Here is an 18,729-nt window from a genome sequence, read left to right on the forward strand (position 1 = left end):
GTGATTACATGTCATAGATATGGAATATGTCGTCGGACCATCCCATTGAAAGAACGTTACCAGGTAAAAAAGTAACTTGTTCATCTTTTAGTGCCTCAGCTCTGAGTCGCCATGGTGGTATCCAAGCTCTTGGGGGTCGATATTGCCACATTAGGACCAAGGGAGAGTGGTCTGATAAGACCCTTGCTTTGTATTCTGTCTGTACTATTTCTGCCATCAGCTGCTGTGTGGCAAACATATAGTCTAACCTAGTGTGCAAATTGTGTGGGGCAGAGTAATGTGAATATTGTCTGTCCTGTGGGTGGTGCACCCTCCATACATCCTCCAACCTGAAGTCTGTCGTCAATGACTGCAATGCCCTAGCAGCAGGGTGGGTCTGTCTATGTTGCTATCTGATCCATCTACTTTCGGGTTTAGTGTGCAGTTAAAATCACTGCCCAAGATCACCGCCCCCCTGCCTCTAGGTACATGCTCATTTTGTTGTATAGGGTCTTGAAGTATGCCACTGTGTCCTGGTTCGGGGCATATGTATTTATGATACATATTTCTTTATTTTCCACCAGCCCCCTTATTGCAACCATCCTCCCATCTGCTTCCACTGTGGACTGTAGTAACTGGAATGGAGCATGTGGTGCTACCCAGGTGATCACCCCTCTAGCATAGGCTGAATATGTTGCACCGACAATGGTCCCCTTCCACTTCTTCCGGATTACCTCTAGTTTTTCTTTTGTGAGGCGAGTCTCTTGTATTAGGGCTATATCTATTTTCTGTGTACGCAAATACATGATCCTATTCCTTTTTAGGTAGCTATTGAGCCTCCTGACATTCCAAGTGACTACCTTTAAGGTCCCCCATAATCCAATTACATCCCGCTCCTCCTTTTGTATGTCTCCAGGCTTTGCTTGGAGGCCATCGCTCGTGTATGTAAGCTTGTTCCCCAACTTCAAACTGTCCCTCCCCTTTAACCTTACTACTTCCCCAACTTCTCTCCCCCCCCCCACCCTTCCCAGCCCCAACTTCAACTAATGCCCAGCTCCATCCCTGGATCTCAGGCACCCCCAAATCTAGTCCTTTTTCCGACTATTACTAGTACTCTGGACACAGCAGGGAGATATCGCCCTAGTGGCGTTTCAACTACGCTACCTACTGGGGATAGGTCACCTACCTCCTATGTCTCCGATATTAGCTCCAAATCGTAGCGCACTTCCAGCTCTTATCTAACATGCACACTTCTATATTCCAGTCCAGCAAGTCCACATATTGAGTGTGCCAAATAATTAGCCTTCGCCCTGTTGTAACGTGCCCTTTGCCCTCCCTTCAGGCATAATCACTTATAGTATCCCCCCCCCCCAAAATTAACAAACATGGCGCCGGGTCACTTATCCTGTCCATCTCGCTCCTGCCCTTCTCCAGACTCTTGACATCCCTGGGCGTCCAGCCATCGTTCTGCCTTGTCTGGGGCTTGGAAAAAATATGCTTTGCCTTTGTGTAGGATCTTGGGTTTAGCAGGGTACAAAAGCATATATTTGAATTCGGCCGTTCGCAGTCTTCATGGTGGGAGCATCTTGGATATATTTTTGCAGTATGGGTAAAAGGCGTGTCATGTTTATCTGTATGTTTGGTGTTGGAAAGATTTCTCTTTACAGCACCTTTCCTTCCATTTCTATGGACCCCCAAACATTTTGCTTTTATTTCTGATTCTGACCTGCTCTTTTTGCAGTGCAGTGAAGCCATAAGCTTCATTACACTGGCTTTTGCTCATTTTGTCATGGGGAAACTGTCCTTCGGGGCTGTCAGTACTGGGAAACATTGTTTCCCTTAGTCTTGTTACTTTGTCACTGCTTTGGTAACTTCAATTTTGGTAACTTTTATCATTGTACAATGTGGAATCTTACCAAAATGTCACCCTCACAATTACGACAGCCGAAAATGGTGACTTATTTTTTGACGACCCCCCCCTTACACCACGTATATATATGTGGGGGGTATAGAATATCATATTAATATGGGAGAGGACTGTGGGGGGTCTCCCGCATTTATATGTGATAAAAAGGGGTTTAAAGAAAAGTTGACATTTTCGGCCGTCGCAATAATCACACAGATCCTACAATGCAACTAACAATGCAGTACAATGGGGTACACTTTTTTGTTTTGCCCTAGATTAACAATCAGAGGATTTTTGGTTACTCTAGGTGTGCTAAAAGGACAAGCTGGTGGCAGCAGTTACTTTTTGCTATTTTTTGGGGTGTATTTTTCGTTTTAGTCTTACAGCGTTTACCGTATTCGCTACTAACTCTGGCTAGTGGTTAAACATGGCCATGTCAAGAGCTTTTTGCTTGTACTTTGGCCATCTTGTGCTTTACCATTCTTCCTGGCCTGTGAGGCCAGGAAAATCCTTATATGGACTTCCAGGGCCCGGGAAAGCAGAGGCTTTTGGCGGGCTACTGGAGTCTGTGTGTTTGCTGCCAGGAAGTGGGTTGGGAATGTTTGGTCCCAATCCACGGACTGGTATGCATGAGTTTTGCTGCCAGTGTTCCTGGTTGGACCACTGCTGAGGGGTGTGTGTGTGTGGGCCAGATCTGTCATTCGCTAGTGGGAGTTTCAGCTCTTACCTGGCTTTTAGGATAAGAGGATCCCTGCACCCATTCTGGAGAGATCCTGGAAGAAAGGAGCCAAGAATCTTGTCCAGCTGCAAGGCCCCCCAAGGAGACCAGAGACCCGTTGGAAGAAGGCCTGGCGACCAACCTCTGCTGCTGTCCTGGTAGAGCCCTGTCTTGTGGAAGATCTCCAGCAGTCCTGCGAAGCAGCTGCGACCCTTGGAATGGTGGGGACGTCCATTCTCGACATCAGCTGGGAGTCCTACGAAGAAGAGCTTTCGGACCTGCCCCTTGTCTGCCCAGTGGCTAACCAGCTCTGAGTTTTGGCTACCCGTGCTGCAGAAGTCGCCGTTCTGAGTTGAGGCCTGGAACTTGGGGCATCTTCAGCTTGTGCAACAAGACTTGCCTCTGCATAATTTCATTGTCCTAGCATCAAGGGGACCGGAGATAGGAGGCAGTCTCACAGCGGCAAGTGAATCCCTCTGTGTCGCTGTGCATCAGTGGCTGTCTTCCGAAACTGCTTACCTGCATCCAGTCCTGTCCTGAGAGGGGCCCTACATCGAGTTCTTTTGCATTTCTCAACTGGAAGGCCTTGCACCAGCATTTGTTGCCGACCGCAGGAGTGCTCAAACATGTTCCTGGGGATCAAAGGTTGAGGCTGACTGCGGGAAAAGCAACCTTGGACCCTCTTCAGCAGACCTGGCAAGTCCCATGAAGAATTGTAGTATAGGTGAGTTGTAGCGATGCTTACCTGCACCCCTATCTCGCTCTTAAAAGTTTTGATTGCTTTCTTAAACTTATGTATCAGTTTGGCGTTGCCATTGCTTGTTCACACAAGCACTCCAAAAGTTGGGGACACGTTTGTTAGTTAGATTAACTTGTCCTCTAACACTTGGCACTGTTCATTGGACCCCAGAGACACCACCTTCATTTTACTCAGCTTCACAAAACTGTATGGCACTTTTCTGAACTTTTGGGCACAAGGCCCCATACATCCTAGGGATGGACGTCTGAAGCTAGAATTGTATCTCTGTGGCCCTGCAGTGCTTATACGAATCTGTACCTTCCTTTTCAGGGGTTTGATCTGTATTTTTCCCTACTCCAGTTATTGTGTATATTATCTATTATTAGTGTTGTGTGAGTGGCAGAGCAGTCGGGTTTATTTTAAGAGGAAGATGTGAACTGTAGGTAAGTACACTGAACCTTAACTAGACATGCACATCAAACAGTTACATTAAAATATGGATTTATTATATTTACACAAGTAACTGCTAAATACTTAGTACAGTAAACCAACACACAGGTATATTTTTCAATACTTTCAAAAGGCCACCTCTTAGTAGGTAGTTGCTGCACGGATTTAATTGTTACAGGAGTTTGACAGGTCTACCATACTATCGGTAATAACGCGCACCCACAAAGTAATACAGTAATTGCGTTTAGTCAGCATACACATATAAGATGGTGATTTTTGAGAAGGAAAATGGTTAGTGTTATCCTAGCAGACCTTCAGATTCTAGAGGCAGTTTCCCTGCACAGTAAGTCTTCTAAAGTCCAAAAAGCAAACCCTAGCTAAAGGGCAGTTCAGAGAGGCTTAACATGTCTTTAAAAAAATAAAGCAGCAGAGGGCAAAAGACTTTCTTCCTTTTCTCGGTCCACAACTCGGCTGAGGGACCTTTACGATCGACATGGAGTCTCTTTAGGCCCAGACAGATGCCCACAAGTTTGCAGCCAGAATTGCGCTTGACGATACGATGAACCGCTGCAGTGCCAGAGGTCCCAAGGTATTTGGATATTGCAGGCCCGGAAGGTTCCGGCTCATCGTGGGATGGCTTTAAACTGTAGCTTGTCTCGAGATTGGTTGGGCCCACCAGTTCAAGGAAGGAAGTAATCCGTTCTGGATCTTACCTTTCGCACAGAAGAAAGGGTTGGAGCTGCAGCGGTCACTCAGCTTTGGCGGTCATTGGAGAAGTGTGCAGGCGTCCTTCTTCAGAATGCATCTTCAGTGATCCACTCTAGCTTCAGCATCAAGACCCTCGCCTTTTATGCAGGAACCAGCCAAACAGCATGCATGCCATATTCAGACTGAGTGGTGACTGTCCCAGTCAGAACTGTATCCAAGCAGACACACTGGGGGACAAAGACCTTAGGAGTTTCAGTGACCTGTCCTCCGGGACAAACTGGCGCCTTCGGGCGGGTTTCTCAATGGGAGTGCAGCAAAGACAACAGAATGAGCGGGACTTCCCTCACCCTTCCCACGCGGGACTTCCCACACCCAGGTCAGCAGAAGAAGGCTCAAGAAAGGAAAAGTCGTAGTGAGTTGGCGATAAAAGAAAACACACCATTTTGGAACAAGGGTACCCCATGTGCCCCTTATTGCAGCTGCGAATACAGCCTGCTACGTTTCACAAAATCGGTAGAAAATCATCCACTGCCACCAGCCACTTAGACTTGTCACTGTAACTAGAAAGTTGCAGGTGAAGTGAGAAAAGGGATACAATGTGCCCCCTCAGTACTCCACATAGGGTATTGTGTGCTGATCTCACAAAAGAAATGCATAGGAAGGATATAAAAGATCCCCCGTCCTTGGTAACATTTGTTAAAGCAAGGAAAATAAAAAGGGCAGCTCAAGGAGCTCCCAGCAGCACTGCACAGAAAGTACTGCATGCTGCAATAATTGCTAAAGCCTGACTTCAAAAAGATACCATCACAAGGGTGGAAAAAGGTTCCCAAAGGAGAACTGGTAGAAAATCCAGCAAACAAGTGCTGGGGGAGGAGGGGATTCGCAAGTGTAGCGAATTGCACCCAAAAAGGAAATTCTACTTAACTGAAATTCCCTACGTATAACCAAGGGTGCTTGTCAAAGTCCAGCATAACAGTCTTTCATACGAATCCTAATTTTAAACTAGCCGTGACACTTAGAAAAATAAACTGAAAGGAGGAGACCAAATCAGTCTCTAGGTTAGTGTTGGGTAAGCTTTTTCATATTTATAATAAATCTTCCTGACATGTGTCAACCCCAGAATATTTTGCTTGGACTTTGTAATTATTTTACCTTGTCCCTGGGTGTTGGTGGGAATCTTTTTCCCCTCCCACCTAATCTTTTAATGGGGGACCGTTTTATGTCCCTCTATAGTGTGATTGTAGTTAGTTTTCTATAACTTTGGACTGACTGCAATGTACTATGGCAGCACACAGCATTTTAAATGCAGTGGCTTCTTTTTAAATGATATTACTATTTATTTGGTGAAATACTGTTCCCAAGAAGTGAAGTGGGATTCACATCCCCATTACATTGATTTAACTGAGCCAGAACACCCCACCTTATGTGGTGTGCTGGGGGATGCATTGTATCCCCTTTCTTGCTTACTTGGTCAAATATTTGTTACAATTGCAAGTTTACTTGAATGGCTGGTCAGCAGTAGTTTAACCTTATTGACGTTTTAGTCTTATTACTCGCAGGCTGTTAAATCAGCCTTGCTAATACACAGAAGGTCCTGTGAAGACCCTTTGCTGAAGGCCTCTGACTGCTGCTGCAAGTTCCCATCCAGTGTCCAGTTCGTTTATCTCCAGACCAAGAATCCAGGGACCGGGTCCTGTGCTGCTGCCTCCTGTAGGCATCCACTCTGAAGCTATTTTCACCTAAAATACTGTGCTGGCTTGGATAATAATGACCTTCGGTCTTGTGTGAATCCTGTGAGGCTGCAAGGGTGATTCGTGTGGTAGGGAGTTTGCCCATACCACTTGCTCAGGCCTAATGCTGGAACACATATAGGGAGCCTTCTCTGAAGTCCCTGAACACTTTTAACTAACTCTGAAGTTAATTGTTGAAGATATCCATTGATTTTCCTCCAACTGAACCCTATCCTGACTTGCCTACAGCTGGCACCCAGACCACTAAGGGTCCCTCTTCTGCCTCTGAGAAAACGTATGCTATAGAGTAGGAAAATACTTTAATGATAGGGATGCTGCCTGAAAATTGTAACCAGTATAAAAGCACCTATCAGTTAGTGTTGTAACTATAACAATTGGCAGTGCAATCCACTACTAGTTAAACAGTGTAACTGTCCTTACTGTAATTTTCCTGTAACAATTGTGGGGGCGAGCCACTACTTTTTTAACAGTCACATTTAAAAGTATAGGTTTACCAACTTTGAATGGTGTTGCCCTCTTTAAGGACAGTTTTTCTGAAGTCCAACTAAGGGCTTAGTAAAACCATTCATCTGAGACAGTACAAGACTCCACTCTTAGTATAACGCTGTACCACCTGAGTATATGGTAGCATAGAGAGAGCAGCCAGGCTTATCTCAGGAGGGAGAGAGGGGTGTAGGAAAGTACACAAAGCCTGTAGTATACCAAGGATTCAGTAGAAACACTGACAACCAGAAGAATTATAAATAATAAATGTTTATTTTAAATACAAGTAGGCCAAGGCAAGTCTTGGGGTAAGTACTGGTCATTGCTTGAAGGTTCATAGACCAAAGCATAAACCTTTTTCAGAATGACTAACTAATTCTAGGGAATTCGCACCTTATCATACACATTTAGAATAGGCCACACCTATTCATGGGGAGTAAAAATCATATGTTACTTTTTGATTAATATAAGGGTAGTAGAGCCTGTCAGTTATGCAGTGACACTCAGCAATGAAATCACATATTCAACCACCGCGTTACCGGGATACTTTTCTGAATAGTGGAACACGGATTCAAGGAACAGTATATACCAAGAACTACTTTGATAGTTATTCAAGGTGAGTAAGACCTTTTTGTGTAATATACTATTAGCAGTTGCTTTTCATGTCAGTGGAACACAGACTGAGGTAAGCAATAACTCGTTTTAGGATGGCACACAGTTAACTCAAAGTAAAACCTATATACTTTTTAAAGGAGTTATCAGCAACTCAAAGGTAGGTATAAACCTAGGACTGTTTTAGCATCTGTATAAGACAGACCAGGGAAAGCAAACCGCAATGTTACACTTTATGAATGACTCAGTGTTATTCTAGTTAGGTAAAACTTAAGGCAGACTTATTCTTAACAGGCTATACAGCAAGTTAGGGGAAGCAAGACCCAGTTGGGAAACGTATACACCTATTCTCTGAAAGAAATAGTGAAGCCAACAGCATTCCTTTTGGGAAAGAAGCACAACCAATTCACAGGTGATTAAAATACTGTTCATAATGGCTCAACACACATTCAAGCTAAGTACAAACCTTGAATAGAGTGTAACTTTTCACTCTCAAGAGTTAGTTACCAACCCACTATTTCACAAGTAGGCACTTTTCAACAATGTTTTACTTTTCAAGACAGAATCCTTTACCTATCCAGTTCTTTCCTAATCTATTGCATGAGTTCACTCAGAGGCAGAAAAACAATGATCCTTTTAGTGGTCTCGGTGCCAGCTGTAGGCAGGGTGAGATAGGGTTCTGTTGCAGGCAAAAGTCAGAGTACATGTGGAAAACTGTTCAAACAAGTAAGTAGTTCACTTTAACGTTTGTTAGGGACCAGGTACTTTTGAGAAGACACCCTAGAGGATTGCAGCAGTGGGCCTGGGTGAACTGGAGAGGACTTCCAATCACAAAAACCCCAAACCCTTTACAGAAATCACACAGGCTTAAGGTAAGTAATTAATCCCAGCCAACTCAGTACCTCAGCACAGAAGGGTTTGTCACGACCCTTGACCCAAAACACCACTGGCATGCCTACATGCCAGATAGGGTCAGGACTCGGGGTTCTTTTGGGGCCTCGGGAGCCTTGCACTACCATCCTGGACTCTCCTGGAGTCAGCCTGGCACCAAAGGCACAAGGCTCATGTTCAGAATGGGAAACCTCCTTGAAGGGACTAGTTTTTCTTTGGGGCCTGCAGCCAACATGGAGGCACCCACATAGTCTAGTTCCTAGAACCAGACTGTGCGGTACCATGTTTTGGAGTGTGGTAGCCCAGGACTACTTTACCTGGACTTCTTTACTAAAAGGCTATATAAACCACTTCCAGGTTACAGCACGTGCTTCAGCAGCGTGACGCTCCTCGTGTCCAGATACCGGCGATCCTTGAAACAACGGACCTGCAGAGGAGACAAAGAACATCATTATTAGTCTCTACTTAACTGCGAATTCCATCCCGCCTCTGCCCGTCGTTCGTCCATGCTTCTGCTGCTCGCGGTCATCCATCCTGTCTTCAGCATCTTCGGGACACTGCGAACACACCGGACGAAGCAACGTGGAGGGAGAAGAGAGAAAGACAACGTTAAAACAAGTTACTTATGGTTCTAGCCTCAGTCATCACGAGAACCTCACCTGGTTGGGCATCTCTAGGTTGTCATTGTTCCGGAACACCTCGCACACCAGAAAGGACCATCGCAACCTGAAAAGGAAGGAAGAGTACAGGTTAGCAAGTAAAAGACAAAACAGTGCCGCACTTAGCGCATTACCTATCAAATCGTAGTACGCTCTTGCGTACTCCATTCTGGCAGGAGCCCGACCCCAGCTGCGCACATGATGAACCTCCGCTCACCTAAGGGGGAATAAAGAAAAGACATTAACCAAAAGATAGGAAGGCAAGGATATATAAAGACTGCTGCAATCAGACCTACCTACCTTAAAGACACTTCAAAGGGCTCGCACCAGTGAAGTAACTTGGTCGCTCAAGCCCGCAGAAGACTATGCACCCCTGCAAAGAAGGCAGGGCGGAGAGCATGCTAGACATCCTAGCAAGGTGAGGAGAGTGCCATCGGGTCGAACCCAGGGCAGGTGGGAGGAGACCGTACCTGATCTTAAATCCATTCCTCCTGTGCTTTCAGGCCCGACTTCCATAGAAGGCACCACCCGGGATCGGGAAAGGGTCCAGGGCGAATCCAGGAACCAGGGCTGAGTGACGTCCCTGTGGATACCAGGTGAGCGTAACAGGGTTACAGCAGGAAGACTTCAGGATCTGCAGCCAAAACCCTGGTTGATGGATTCCTTTGTCATGAAGACAGAAGACAGGACTTTGGAATCGATTTTGCAGCAGGGATCAACAGAGAAGGCCCCAGGAGTTTCTTTGTGGCTGGATTCGTGGTGTGGGCTGTGTGGTTTTGGCGCCCCTTTTCAGGAGCCAGAAGACTGAATCTCGCTGGTCGGATTCTCGTCACTTACGAAGTCCAGCAGTATGATGAGGGGACGTTTCGTCTCTGGAGATCCAGCAGGATGCCACCAAAGTTTCAGCTCGTTTCGGAAGACCATGCACCACACAATGGCTTGCGGTCCCATGGTATTGGGGTATTGCAGCCTCGGAAATTTGCAGCACGACGTTGGATAGCTCAAAATGCAGGTCTTAAGTTTAGTGGATCTAACCAGGCTCTGGGTTGGGGCTGTCCTTTTTGGGTTTCCCAGGTTGATTGGAAGAAAGGGTTATAGCAGGCTCTGGCTACACAGAAGGCTCGCCAGTCGCTGGAAATCAATACAGCTGTCGTTTGTTCATCTTCCTCTTCGGTTTCACCTCCAGTGGTTGACTTGTCAGTAACTTCATGTTCTGAGTTTTTATCAGGAACTACAGCACAACCTCTGCATTCTCTCCCTGCATTTTACAGCAAGGGGTGGTTTGGTTGTCCAATCGGAACAGCCAGCCCCCCACTGGGAGTTTGTTCCTTTCAGGCAAGTTGGAAGACAATGGGCTGCAGAGGTATGGACTCCTCCCTCGCTTCCTGTCTTTCCAGACACTCTGGAGCCTGGGTGGGGAATCCACGAGATTCCCGCCGAATGTAAAGCAGCCAATTACGTTGTTGCCACCTAGAATGGCAGGTGAAGACGAAAAACAGCAAGCATAAAAGAAATGGTGAAAAAAGGAGCCCACTATTTATTTTAACCTTTCTTAATTAACACATTTGACAGTACAATACAAATCACATTGTAGCATTGTCATCAGTACAGGCAGTATGTCCAGAAGGAGAGTCGGGATCTTATATAATTCATTAAATCGGCTATATAGACCGGGGGGAAGGGGAGAGGAAGGGAGCACAAGGGTGTCTGTTGATATCGTGTATCGTCTCTCAGTTGCATTAGAGTGTACAGTACGTTCAGATCATGGATCTGAGGACCCACACTCAGTAGGCGACATAGATGCAAGATATGCTATGAGCGGCCCCCATGTATTTCTTGGTCAGGATTCAGGTGGTTGCATGCACGCCCACTGCTCCTCCAGATCGTTAGCCCCTACATCTTTGAGCCAGTGATCCTTGTTGGGCACACTAGGGCTCGTCCACCATATCAATATGCATCGCTTAGCAAGTAAAAGGCATAGCTTTAAAACTTATTCATGTGACCCATGGGGGATTCAAATACGTAAAGCAGGCCAAGGTAGTGGTAGAGGATGGCTAGTTTGGCCTGTCATAGTTAACCGGAGTGCAAACACATCATGCCAAAACTGGTTTAATTTCGGACAATCCCATATGATATGAAAATATTCTGCGTTATCATAGTTGCACCAGGGGCATGCACCAGTTCCTTCATTGGAAAATAAACGCAGTCTGTGTGGAGTGTAGTGGACCCTTTGTAGTATTATCAATTGAAAGTAGTTATACGAGAGCTTTCGTGTCTAGTGCATATGTGTTAGGGAGAATTCTCAGAAATGTGCTAATTCCCTTCTACCTTAGAGACCCCCAGCTCTTTTGCTCAACTTTAGGACTTTTGATTTTTATCCTCCAAGTTAACTTACCTTAGAAACTGTATTATACACTTCTTAAAAGTATACAGGGTATAACTAGCTATTATATTGCGGATAGTTATGTACCAAACGGTAAATTACCTTGAAATACATTGTGTCTTAAAGCGTAATTGCGTTTTGCTTACCCTGATATGCTTGGTGCATTCTAAAATAGTGGGTGTTCCTACTTATCATTGAGTAGCTTGAAGCCCCTCGAGGAAAGTACCTGCGTTGTTTTACTAGCTCTGAACTGAGTTCTAAAACATAATGTTGCAAGGTGTATACTTGTAACTGGGTTGGTTTATTAAGTGATTTCTGTAACTGAGTGTCCCTGCATGACTGACAGGGTCTATTACCCTTGAATTACTATGGTATTCTAAAAGTATATATAACCTGGTTTTACTCCCTAAGAATAGCTGACTGCCATTCTGAATGTGTTGTAGGTTTGACTCACCGTGAACTGCTGATTGCTAAGGTTATACTCTGGGTTGTAGCCCATAAGTATTCAGTTGTTTTTTATAATTGTGTTTATATGATATGTTATAGTACTTATTTTGCCAATATTTATCTGGGCCTATTTGTATTTAAATAAAACCTTATCATTTTTTTTTAAATAGTGTTTGTGTTGCTTTGGACCATATGTATGCTACAATTTCTTTGTACCAAGCTACATCCCCCTCTCCTGCCTAAGAAAAGCCTGGCTGTTCTGTCCATGTTTCCAAAATTCTCAGGTGGTACAGAGTGGAGCTTATGTACTGTCTCAGATGTATGGTTATAAAGCTCTTAGTTGGACTTAGAAAAACAGTCCTAACAGTTATGCTTCTGCCTGGCCCAGCATTGGAGGTTTTACAACAATCAAACAGATCAAATTGTTCTTCGATACTTTCTCTTGCCAGGTTCCTTGAACAGGTCTATCTATGGCTGCCGGACTTCCTAGAGTCGTGTGGCCCTCTGCAAGGCTTGTTCCATATCAGTTTCAGAATGTTGGGTAGACACTTGGCTACTAAGATTATTCAAGAATCCGTAATGCTGCCAGTTTCTCCATTTTCGATGCAAAACAAATGTTCTCATTCACCTCATCAGCGGCCATCCTTTGTATGTGGAACTTGGGGATTCGTTCCTTCCCCACCGGTCTGGTCTCAGTATCTGTTGCTAGGCAATGCCCCCCCCCCATCCCCTGGCCTACTGTTGCTTCTTTGTGGTCGCACCACCAGAGTACACAAGGGCTTACCCATTGTCGCCTCTCCCTCTGACTCCTAATGCTTGGTCGATTGAGATGCCAGCTTCCTAGCATTCAGCTAGGCTTCGACTTGCTACCCACCTCACTGTCGGCGAAGCAGTTGGACTCCGCCTCTCCAGGATGTCCCTTACGCAGAGGTGCGTCTCTGAGTTGGACTCTCTCTCTGTCAAGCATAGGAGATTTCTCACCATATGGTTTTCCCTGTGCTGAAGTACATCATTGTAACAAAAGGGTGTCTGTTCTCCGTTGACTGCGGCGTCCAAACAGAAACCACCATTATAGAGATAAAAGGAAAGAAATGTTTGGTGGTATAAACTCCCTAGTAAGGGTCGTCTTCTCTGCATCCATATCTGCAGAGATGGTGGTCTGATCTGGTTAGTCCTTGCCCAATGAGGTACTTCTTGCCCAAACCCCTATCAACTGTTTTGTGGAGCAGGCTCAACTCCCTACCCCACAGGGGTTAGCTCCCCTGTGGGGAAAAGGGACAAATTGACCAGATTTGTCACAGCACTCAACAGGTTTTTTTTTTAATGTTAAGTACACTTCTAAAGCGCAACGTACACCCGAAGACATCTTGGTGCTGTAAACCATACATGCCCTGACCAGAGCAGCCCGACAACAGGGACAGACCTAAAACAAGTGGGTCTTTAAATAGGCTGTGAAAGGATGAATGACGTGTCGCAGGCCGCAGAGCACATGGAAGAGATTTCCAGGCTTTCGCAGCAGCCACAGAAAAGGCTTGAAAGCCCCTCCCCCACGAAAAGCGCTTTACAGGAGGATCCAAATTGTCAGATGATTGGGAGCACAGTGCCTTAGCAGCAATATAAGGACAACATTTGGCCTGAATGTATTCAGCTCCAATTTTATAGAACGCTCTGTGCACAATACATGAAGACTTGAATAGAACACTATTCTCTACGGGAGCCAGTGTCATTGGTGTAGAAGTAGGGTCATAACGGGAACCAAAAGGAAGATGAAGAATCACCCTGGCAGCCATGTTTTGTGACATCTGAAGAAGGTGAAGCAGATAAGCTGGCTGTGCCAGGTAGACGGAATTGCAGTAGTCAATACCACTTTAAACCAGAGAAGAGACAACTGTGGCATGAAAGCAAGAGGGGACAAAAAGAAGAACCTTGCAAAGAGTCTGCAGCTTTACATGACCAGATTTACAAACAGTGGAGACCTGGTCCTTCATTGACAGCGAGGCAGAGATTTTTACAACCAAATCCTTCACCACTGCAACTGGAGAAGGACAGGGCCCCAGAGTGGAAGGTCAAAAATCAGGGGTCCTGTATAGGCAAGGATCAGAGCAACCCACAACCAGTACCTGTTTTCTCAGCATTAAGCTTCAGCCAGTTGTCGGCCATCCATCCACCCACCCACGGCATCAAGGCAGTTCCTCAGCCTTGAAGCTGTCTCAGAAGTAGAGAGCTCAAGATGCAAAACAATTTGCGTGTCATCGGCGTAGGAATTAGCACATGAAGCCATGGAAGAGGATGAGTCCGACAAGTGGCTGAATATAAATGTTGAACAAAATGGGAGACAAAGCGGAGCCTTGAGCGACTCTGCAAACTAAAGCCATAACTTTAGAATAGAAAGGTGATAGAGAGATGAACTGGGACTGACCCTCCAAAAAGGAGGAAAACAATGCAAGTACCTGTCCAACCGTCTGTCCTATGCTGGACTCTCTGATCAGGGTGGGGTGGTCAACCGTATCAAAGGCGGCCGATGGGTCTTATAAAATCGGCGCCCCCACTCCACCCTGGTCAACAAGGCGTGTCAGATCATCCACTACTGATAAAAGTATGGATTACGTACCCCTACCAGGGCTAACACTGGACTGAAACGGATAAAAGAAATTTGAAGACCCTGTAAAAGAACTAAGCAGGGGGAGATCAAAGATTCCATTAGTTTCATAAGGAGTGGCAAAAGTGAAATTGGGCGGAAGTTAGACGGAACACAGGGATCCAATTGTGGTTTCTTTAGGATCAGATCACAAGGGCATGTTTCAGCTCCTTTGGGATAATTCCTGCGGCAAACTAATCGTTGACTGAGGGTGTAATCCAAGGGGCGATCTGGGAGGAGATGTTTTTAAGCATGGCCAAAGGGATAGGGTCCAGGAGTGAGGCAGATTTAAATTTATTTATAGATTCAGAAACATCCCGGACAGTAAAAGAGGGGAAGGTGGACCATCCTATATCTGGGCTATAAACTGGGGCAGGCAAAGGCCTAACACCTGACAAGGCAGTAGCATTAGCTATATGACTGCGAATAGTGTTGATTTTACCCAGGAAGAAGTCAGCCAGGGAGTCACAAAAAGTTTGAGATGGGAAGATCTAGTACTGGTGTGGTATCGGAGGAGGACCGAGAACAGTTGTTTAGGCTGATTAATTGCACCCTCAATTCTAAGTTTGCTATTGTTCCGAACCTGTTTTGACTTTTGGAGGCCAGTGAAGTCTTTAACTTTACTGGCCTAGCAATCATCTTTTTTGGGGTGCTGATCAGTCCCTATGGCTATCGGTGCAGCAGAACTATATTCTCTATAGGAACATTCTGTTTTTCACTGCACACATCACTTTCTGTGAAGTGTGGTAGGGACACTTTGTGTCCCTGCAGCTTTATTTGTAAATGTGTGGTTACAAAACATTTGTCCAGAAAAGTCTGGTGACAGCAGATACGTTTCTATTGTTTTCCTTTTGTGGTCTTGTGCACTTTTGCATTTGACTTTTCGGCTGTCCTTTGGACATCCTGTACTTTGGCCTTCTTTCTGCCCTCCCAGCGCTGGATTTTCCATACGTGGTAAGCTCTTTCTTGTGGAACGTTGCAGGTTCTGTAGGCGCAGTGGTGGTTAGTCTGAGTGGCCGGATGTGGGGGCTGGGACTGCCTAGTCTCACGGCACATCAATGTCAAGGCGTGTATGTTGGGAGGCAGATGTGTTGTCCAGAGACTGTCCAGGATTGGACAGTCCCTGCTAGTTCGAATTGCACAGATCCTTACCATTGGTGGACATGGGGGTAACCCCAGCTTGAATCCTAATCTTACAGACATTCAACAGATCGTCATTTGAGCCAAGACCCCTACGAACAGGAGCATCCTGCTGAAAAGTTGGAACCTGATATTGGAAACCAGCCAGCAGTGCTTTCTTGAACCATCTCGGTGAAGACCTGCTCCTTTGCCATTCTCCTAAAGGCCTTCCCCCGGTGCTCCGACAACCTGGACCGACCAGTGGGATCAACCAGTCTCGACCCCTGGTTTGAGACTTGGGACTCTGCAGATCCTTAGCCGATGAAACAAGAAGCATTTCCCTGAAGTTGCTGCTCTCCACAATGAAGAGGGTCCTTGCAGGACTAGTTTATTCATTTCCGCCACAAGGGTCGACTGCTGCCATTTCTTTGGAGTGGCCATCGCTGATCGCGGCCTGCCTCATGTCCTGGGAATCCTGTGAGGTTGTTGCTGGAGTGGTGGTACTTTCTTATGTCTAATAGAGATGTCCTTCTGTCCAGAACCAATACATCTGAGCATGCAAACTAGCCGGCCCCAAAAACCTGACGTTGAAAGTGACCTCTGCATTATAGACCCCCAATACCAGACCCATGGTATGTGAAAAGTGGGGCCCAACAATTTTTGGAACTTCTACGAATGATCGTCCTTAGATGAATCAGAGTACAGGGGGTGTGGGGGCAAACATAACTGTTCTGCCCACTCTCCTCGGGTTTAATGGGCGTAAAGTCCTTACTCTGCCTCTCCCTTGCCTGACTGTGAATGGTGCTGTTCTTATCAAGTATCTGCTCCTGGGCTTCTGCAAAGGTGGTTGGGTTGGGAAATAGTTGATCAATAGTCATAGTTATGACTTTGGGACCCTTACAAACTGTGTTGGATTTGCCAATTCATGTTTAGACTCTTAAAAAAGACTCCTGGTCTTCTGAAGAGAAGAACTAAATTGGGGCTTGTTACTCTAGGGTTCATATTTTCTAGCTAGGGAAGAACTTTTTAAGGTGTAGTGCCTTATTTTGTAAGGCTTTGTATGTTTCTAACTACATTATCAAGCTATTTGTTCTCCCAACTGATTTGTTACTTAAATGTTATTTTTATTTATTTACTTTACTACTCTACAGTATTCTAATCTGCAGTATAAAAAGTGCTAGTGCCCTTAGCAGATCAGACCAAAGTGAATATGTGCATATAGTAGTAGTGCACTTTTTTGTTTTACTTACCTGTGATTTTTCATTACAAAGAGTTTGTCCAAGGCCTAAATAAATAAGTGCATTTTTATACATTCCACCTAGCTTGTACTATTAAGAGTGCTCTTAACTGAACCATTCACCACTCTCACTTCCATAAGTCTAACCCTTGCTGTTCAGTGTCACTACCCAGATGGTTTTGCTAGTCCTTTGTGTTTTTTTCGGCTCACCAGAATAGGATGGCCTCTCGGAATGTGTCCACAGGGCTTTTTCTGAAAATCCATCTTGACACTGTCCAGTAATGTTAGTATTAGGCTACAGTTCAAAACTATGTGGTGTGTTGTGTTGCACTGTGTGAGATTAAATATGTGGCTCGTATTGGCTACGTGAGGTAAGGCTACCCTACATAGTGTCCTGCATGCATGATTACATTTCTTTGCCTTTCATAGTAAATTGATGGTTTGTTATTGGCTACCAGTAATGCATTACACTTATTTGTGTTAACTACATAAACAATGGTTGTTGCATGCAACAAGGAAATTTGGGAGAACTTGCATTTTAGTCCTTTAAGAAGCATTTCAATTATCATTTTTTCTGCCAGAGATGGAAACCACATATGCAGAGTATGAAGAGTGGTCCGATGAGCCAATACCCGATACCGTAATCCAGAAGTACAAGCAAGCCATAAAGCAGATGCAAAAGTGCAAAGCCCATGAAGATGCACTGGTAATGTGTGACACATGTTTACTTAATGCAGAGTCAAATAATCGCTCTAAAACCTTGGGAGTTCATAGCAATGACCTTTTAGAAAAACATTCATTGTGCTTTGCTTGTTGTATTTAAGTTTTACAAATTATAAAAAGGGAATCCATAGGGGGATAGAAAGTGCATGGTCCGCATTGATTGATAGGTAGGATTTTCATATCAATGATAAATCATCCTGACCTGTGTCAACCCCAGAACATTTTGCTTTGACTAGGTAACTATTTTACTCTGCCTCTAGGTGAGAGGGGAATCTTTTTCACCTAGTCTTTGACTCTTTTTATGGGCGACCTTGTTATATCTCTACATAGTGTATGGTTGAAGTTATAGTTTCCTACAACTTGTGGACTTAGGCTGGGTTGCCCCTATGGGCTCCACTATTAATTTCTCTGATTTACTTGGAGGAACTACAGTTCCCAAGTAGTAAAAAGGGATTTTTCACCTCCCTTTTACCTTTTTATTTAGTGAGCCAGCGCACCCCACCATATGTGGAGTGCTGTGGGGGGGGGTACAATGTATCCCCTTTCTTACTGACCTGGTAACATTTTGTTACAATTGCAGTTTATGGCAGTGTAACTTACTTTTATGTCTTTTTAGTCTTCATTACTCGCAAGCTGTTAATTCAGCCATGGTAATGCACAGAAGGGCCACCATTTTGCTGAAATGGTGGGCTCCTTTTTTTGCCATTTCTTGTGTGCTTGCTGTGGATTCCTTGCCCAGGCTCCAGAGTTTCTGGAAAGGAAAGAGCCGAGGGAGGAGTCCAAATCTCCCCCACCCTTTGTCTTCCACCTTACCTGAAAGGGAACAACTCACATGCAGTTCTGGCTGTCCTGATTGGACAGCTAGACTGCCCCTTGCTGTAAAATGCAAGGAGAGAATGCAGAGTTGTGCTGTAGTTCCTGATGAAAAAAACTGAACCTGCAAGCTGCTGACAAGTCGACCACTGGAGCTGAAACTGAAGAGGAAGATGAAGAATTTGCGGCTGAAACGATTTACTGCAACCAGAGAGCATGCTGTCTAACCATAGCCTGCTGTAGCCCTTCCTTCCAATGGACCTGGGGACTCCGAAAACGACGACCCCGACCCAGAGCCTGGTGAGACCCATTAGACTCAAGAAGACCTGCATTTTGAGCCATCCCACGCTGTACTGCGACCCTGCGGGCTGCAATACCCGAATACCCTGAGACCTTAAGCCATTGTGCAGTGCAGTCTTCGGAATCTTGCTGAAACTTCGTGGGCATCCTGCTGAATCTCCAGAGGCACAATT

The 18,729-nt window shown here is 45.3% G+C and overlaps 1 protein-coding gene across 1 annotated transcript in view; it reads left to right on the forward strand.

Moving 5' to 3' along the window:
* The window catches only part of SART3 (spliceosome associated factor 3, U4/U6 recycling protein), a 559,753-nt gene that overhangs the window by 216,542 nt on the left and 324,482 nt on the right, over nucleotides 1-18,729 (forward strand). The window contains exon 6 of the mRNA XM_069619464.1: nucleotides 17,302-17,426. Within this exon, the coding sequence (XP_069475565.1) occupies nucleotides 17,302-17,426 (125 nt within the window). The remainder of the gene's footprint in view (nucleotides 1-17,301; nucleotides 17,427-18,729) is intronic.

The sequence above is a fragment of the Ambystoma mexicanum genome, chromosome 10, assembly GCF_040938575.1.
Source record: "Ambystoma mexicanum isolate Mex_15411 chromosome 10, UKY_AmexF1_1, whole genome shotgun sequence".
NCBI classification, from domain to species: Eukaryota; Metazoa; Chordata; class Amphibia; order Caudata; family Ambystomatidae; genus Ambystoma; species Ambystoma mexicanum.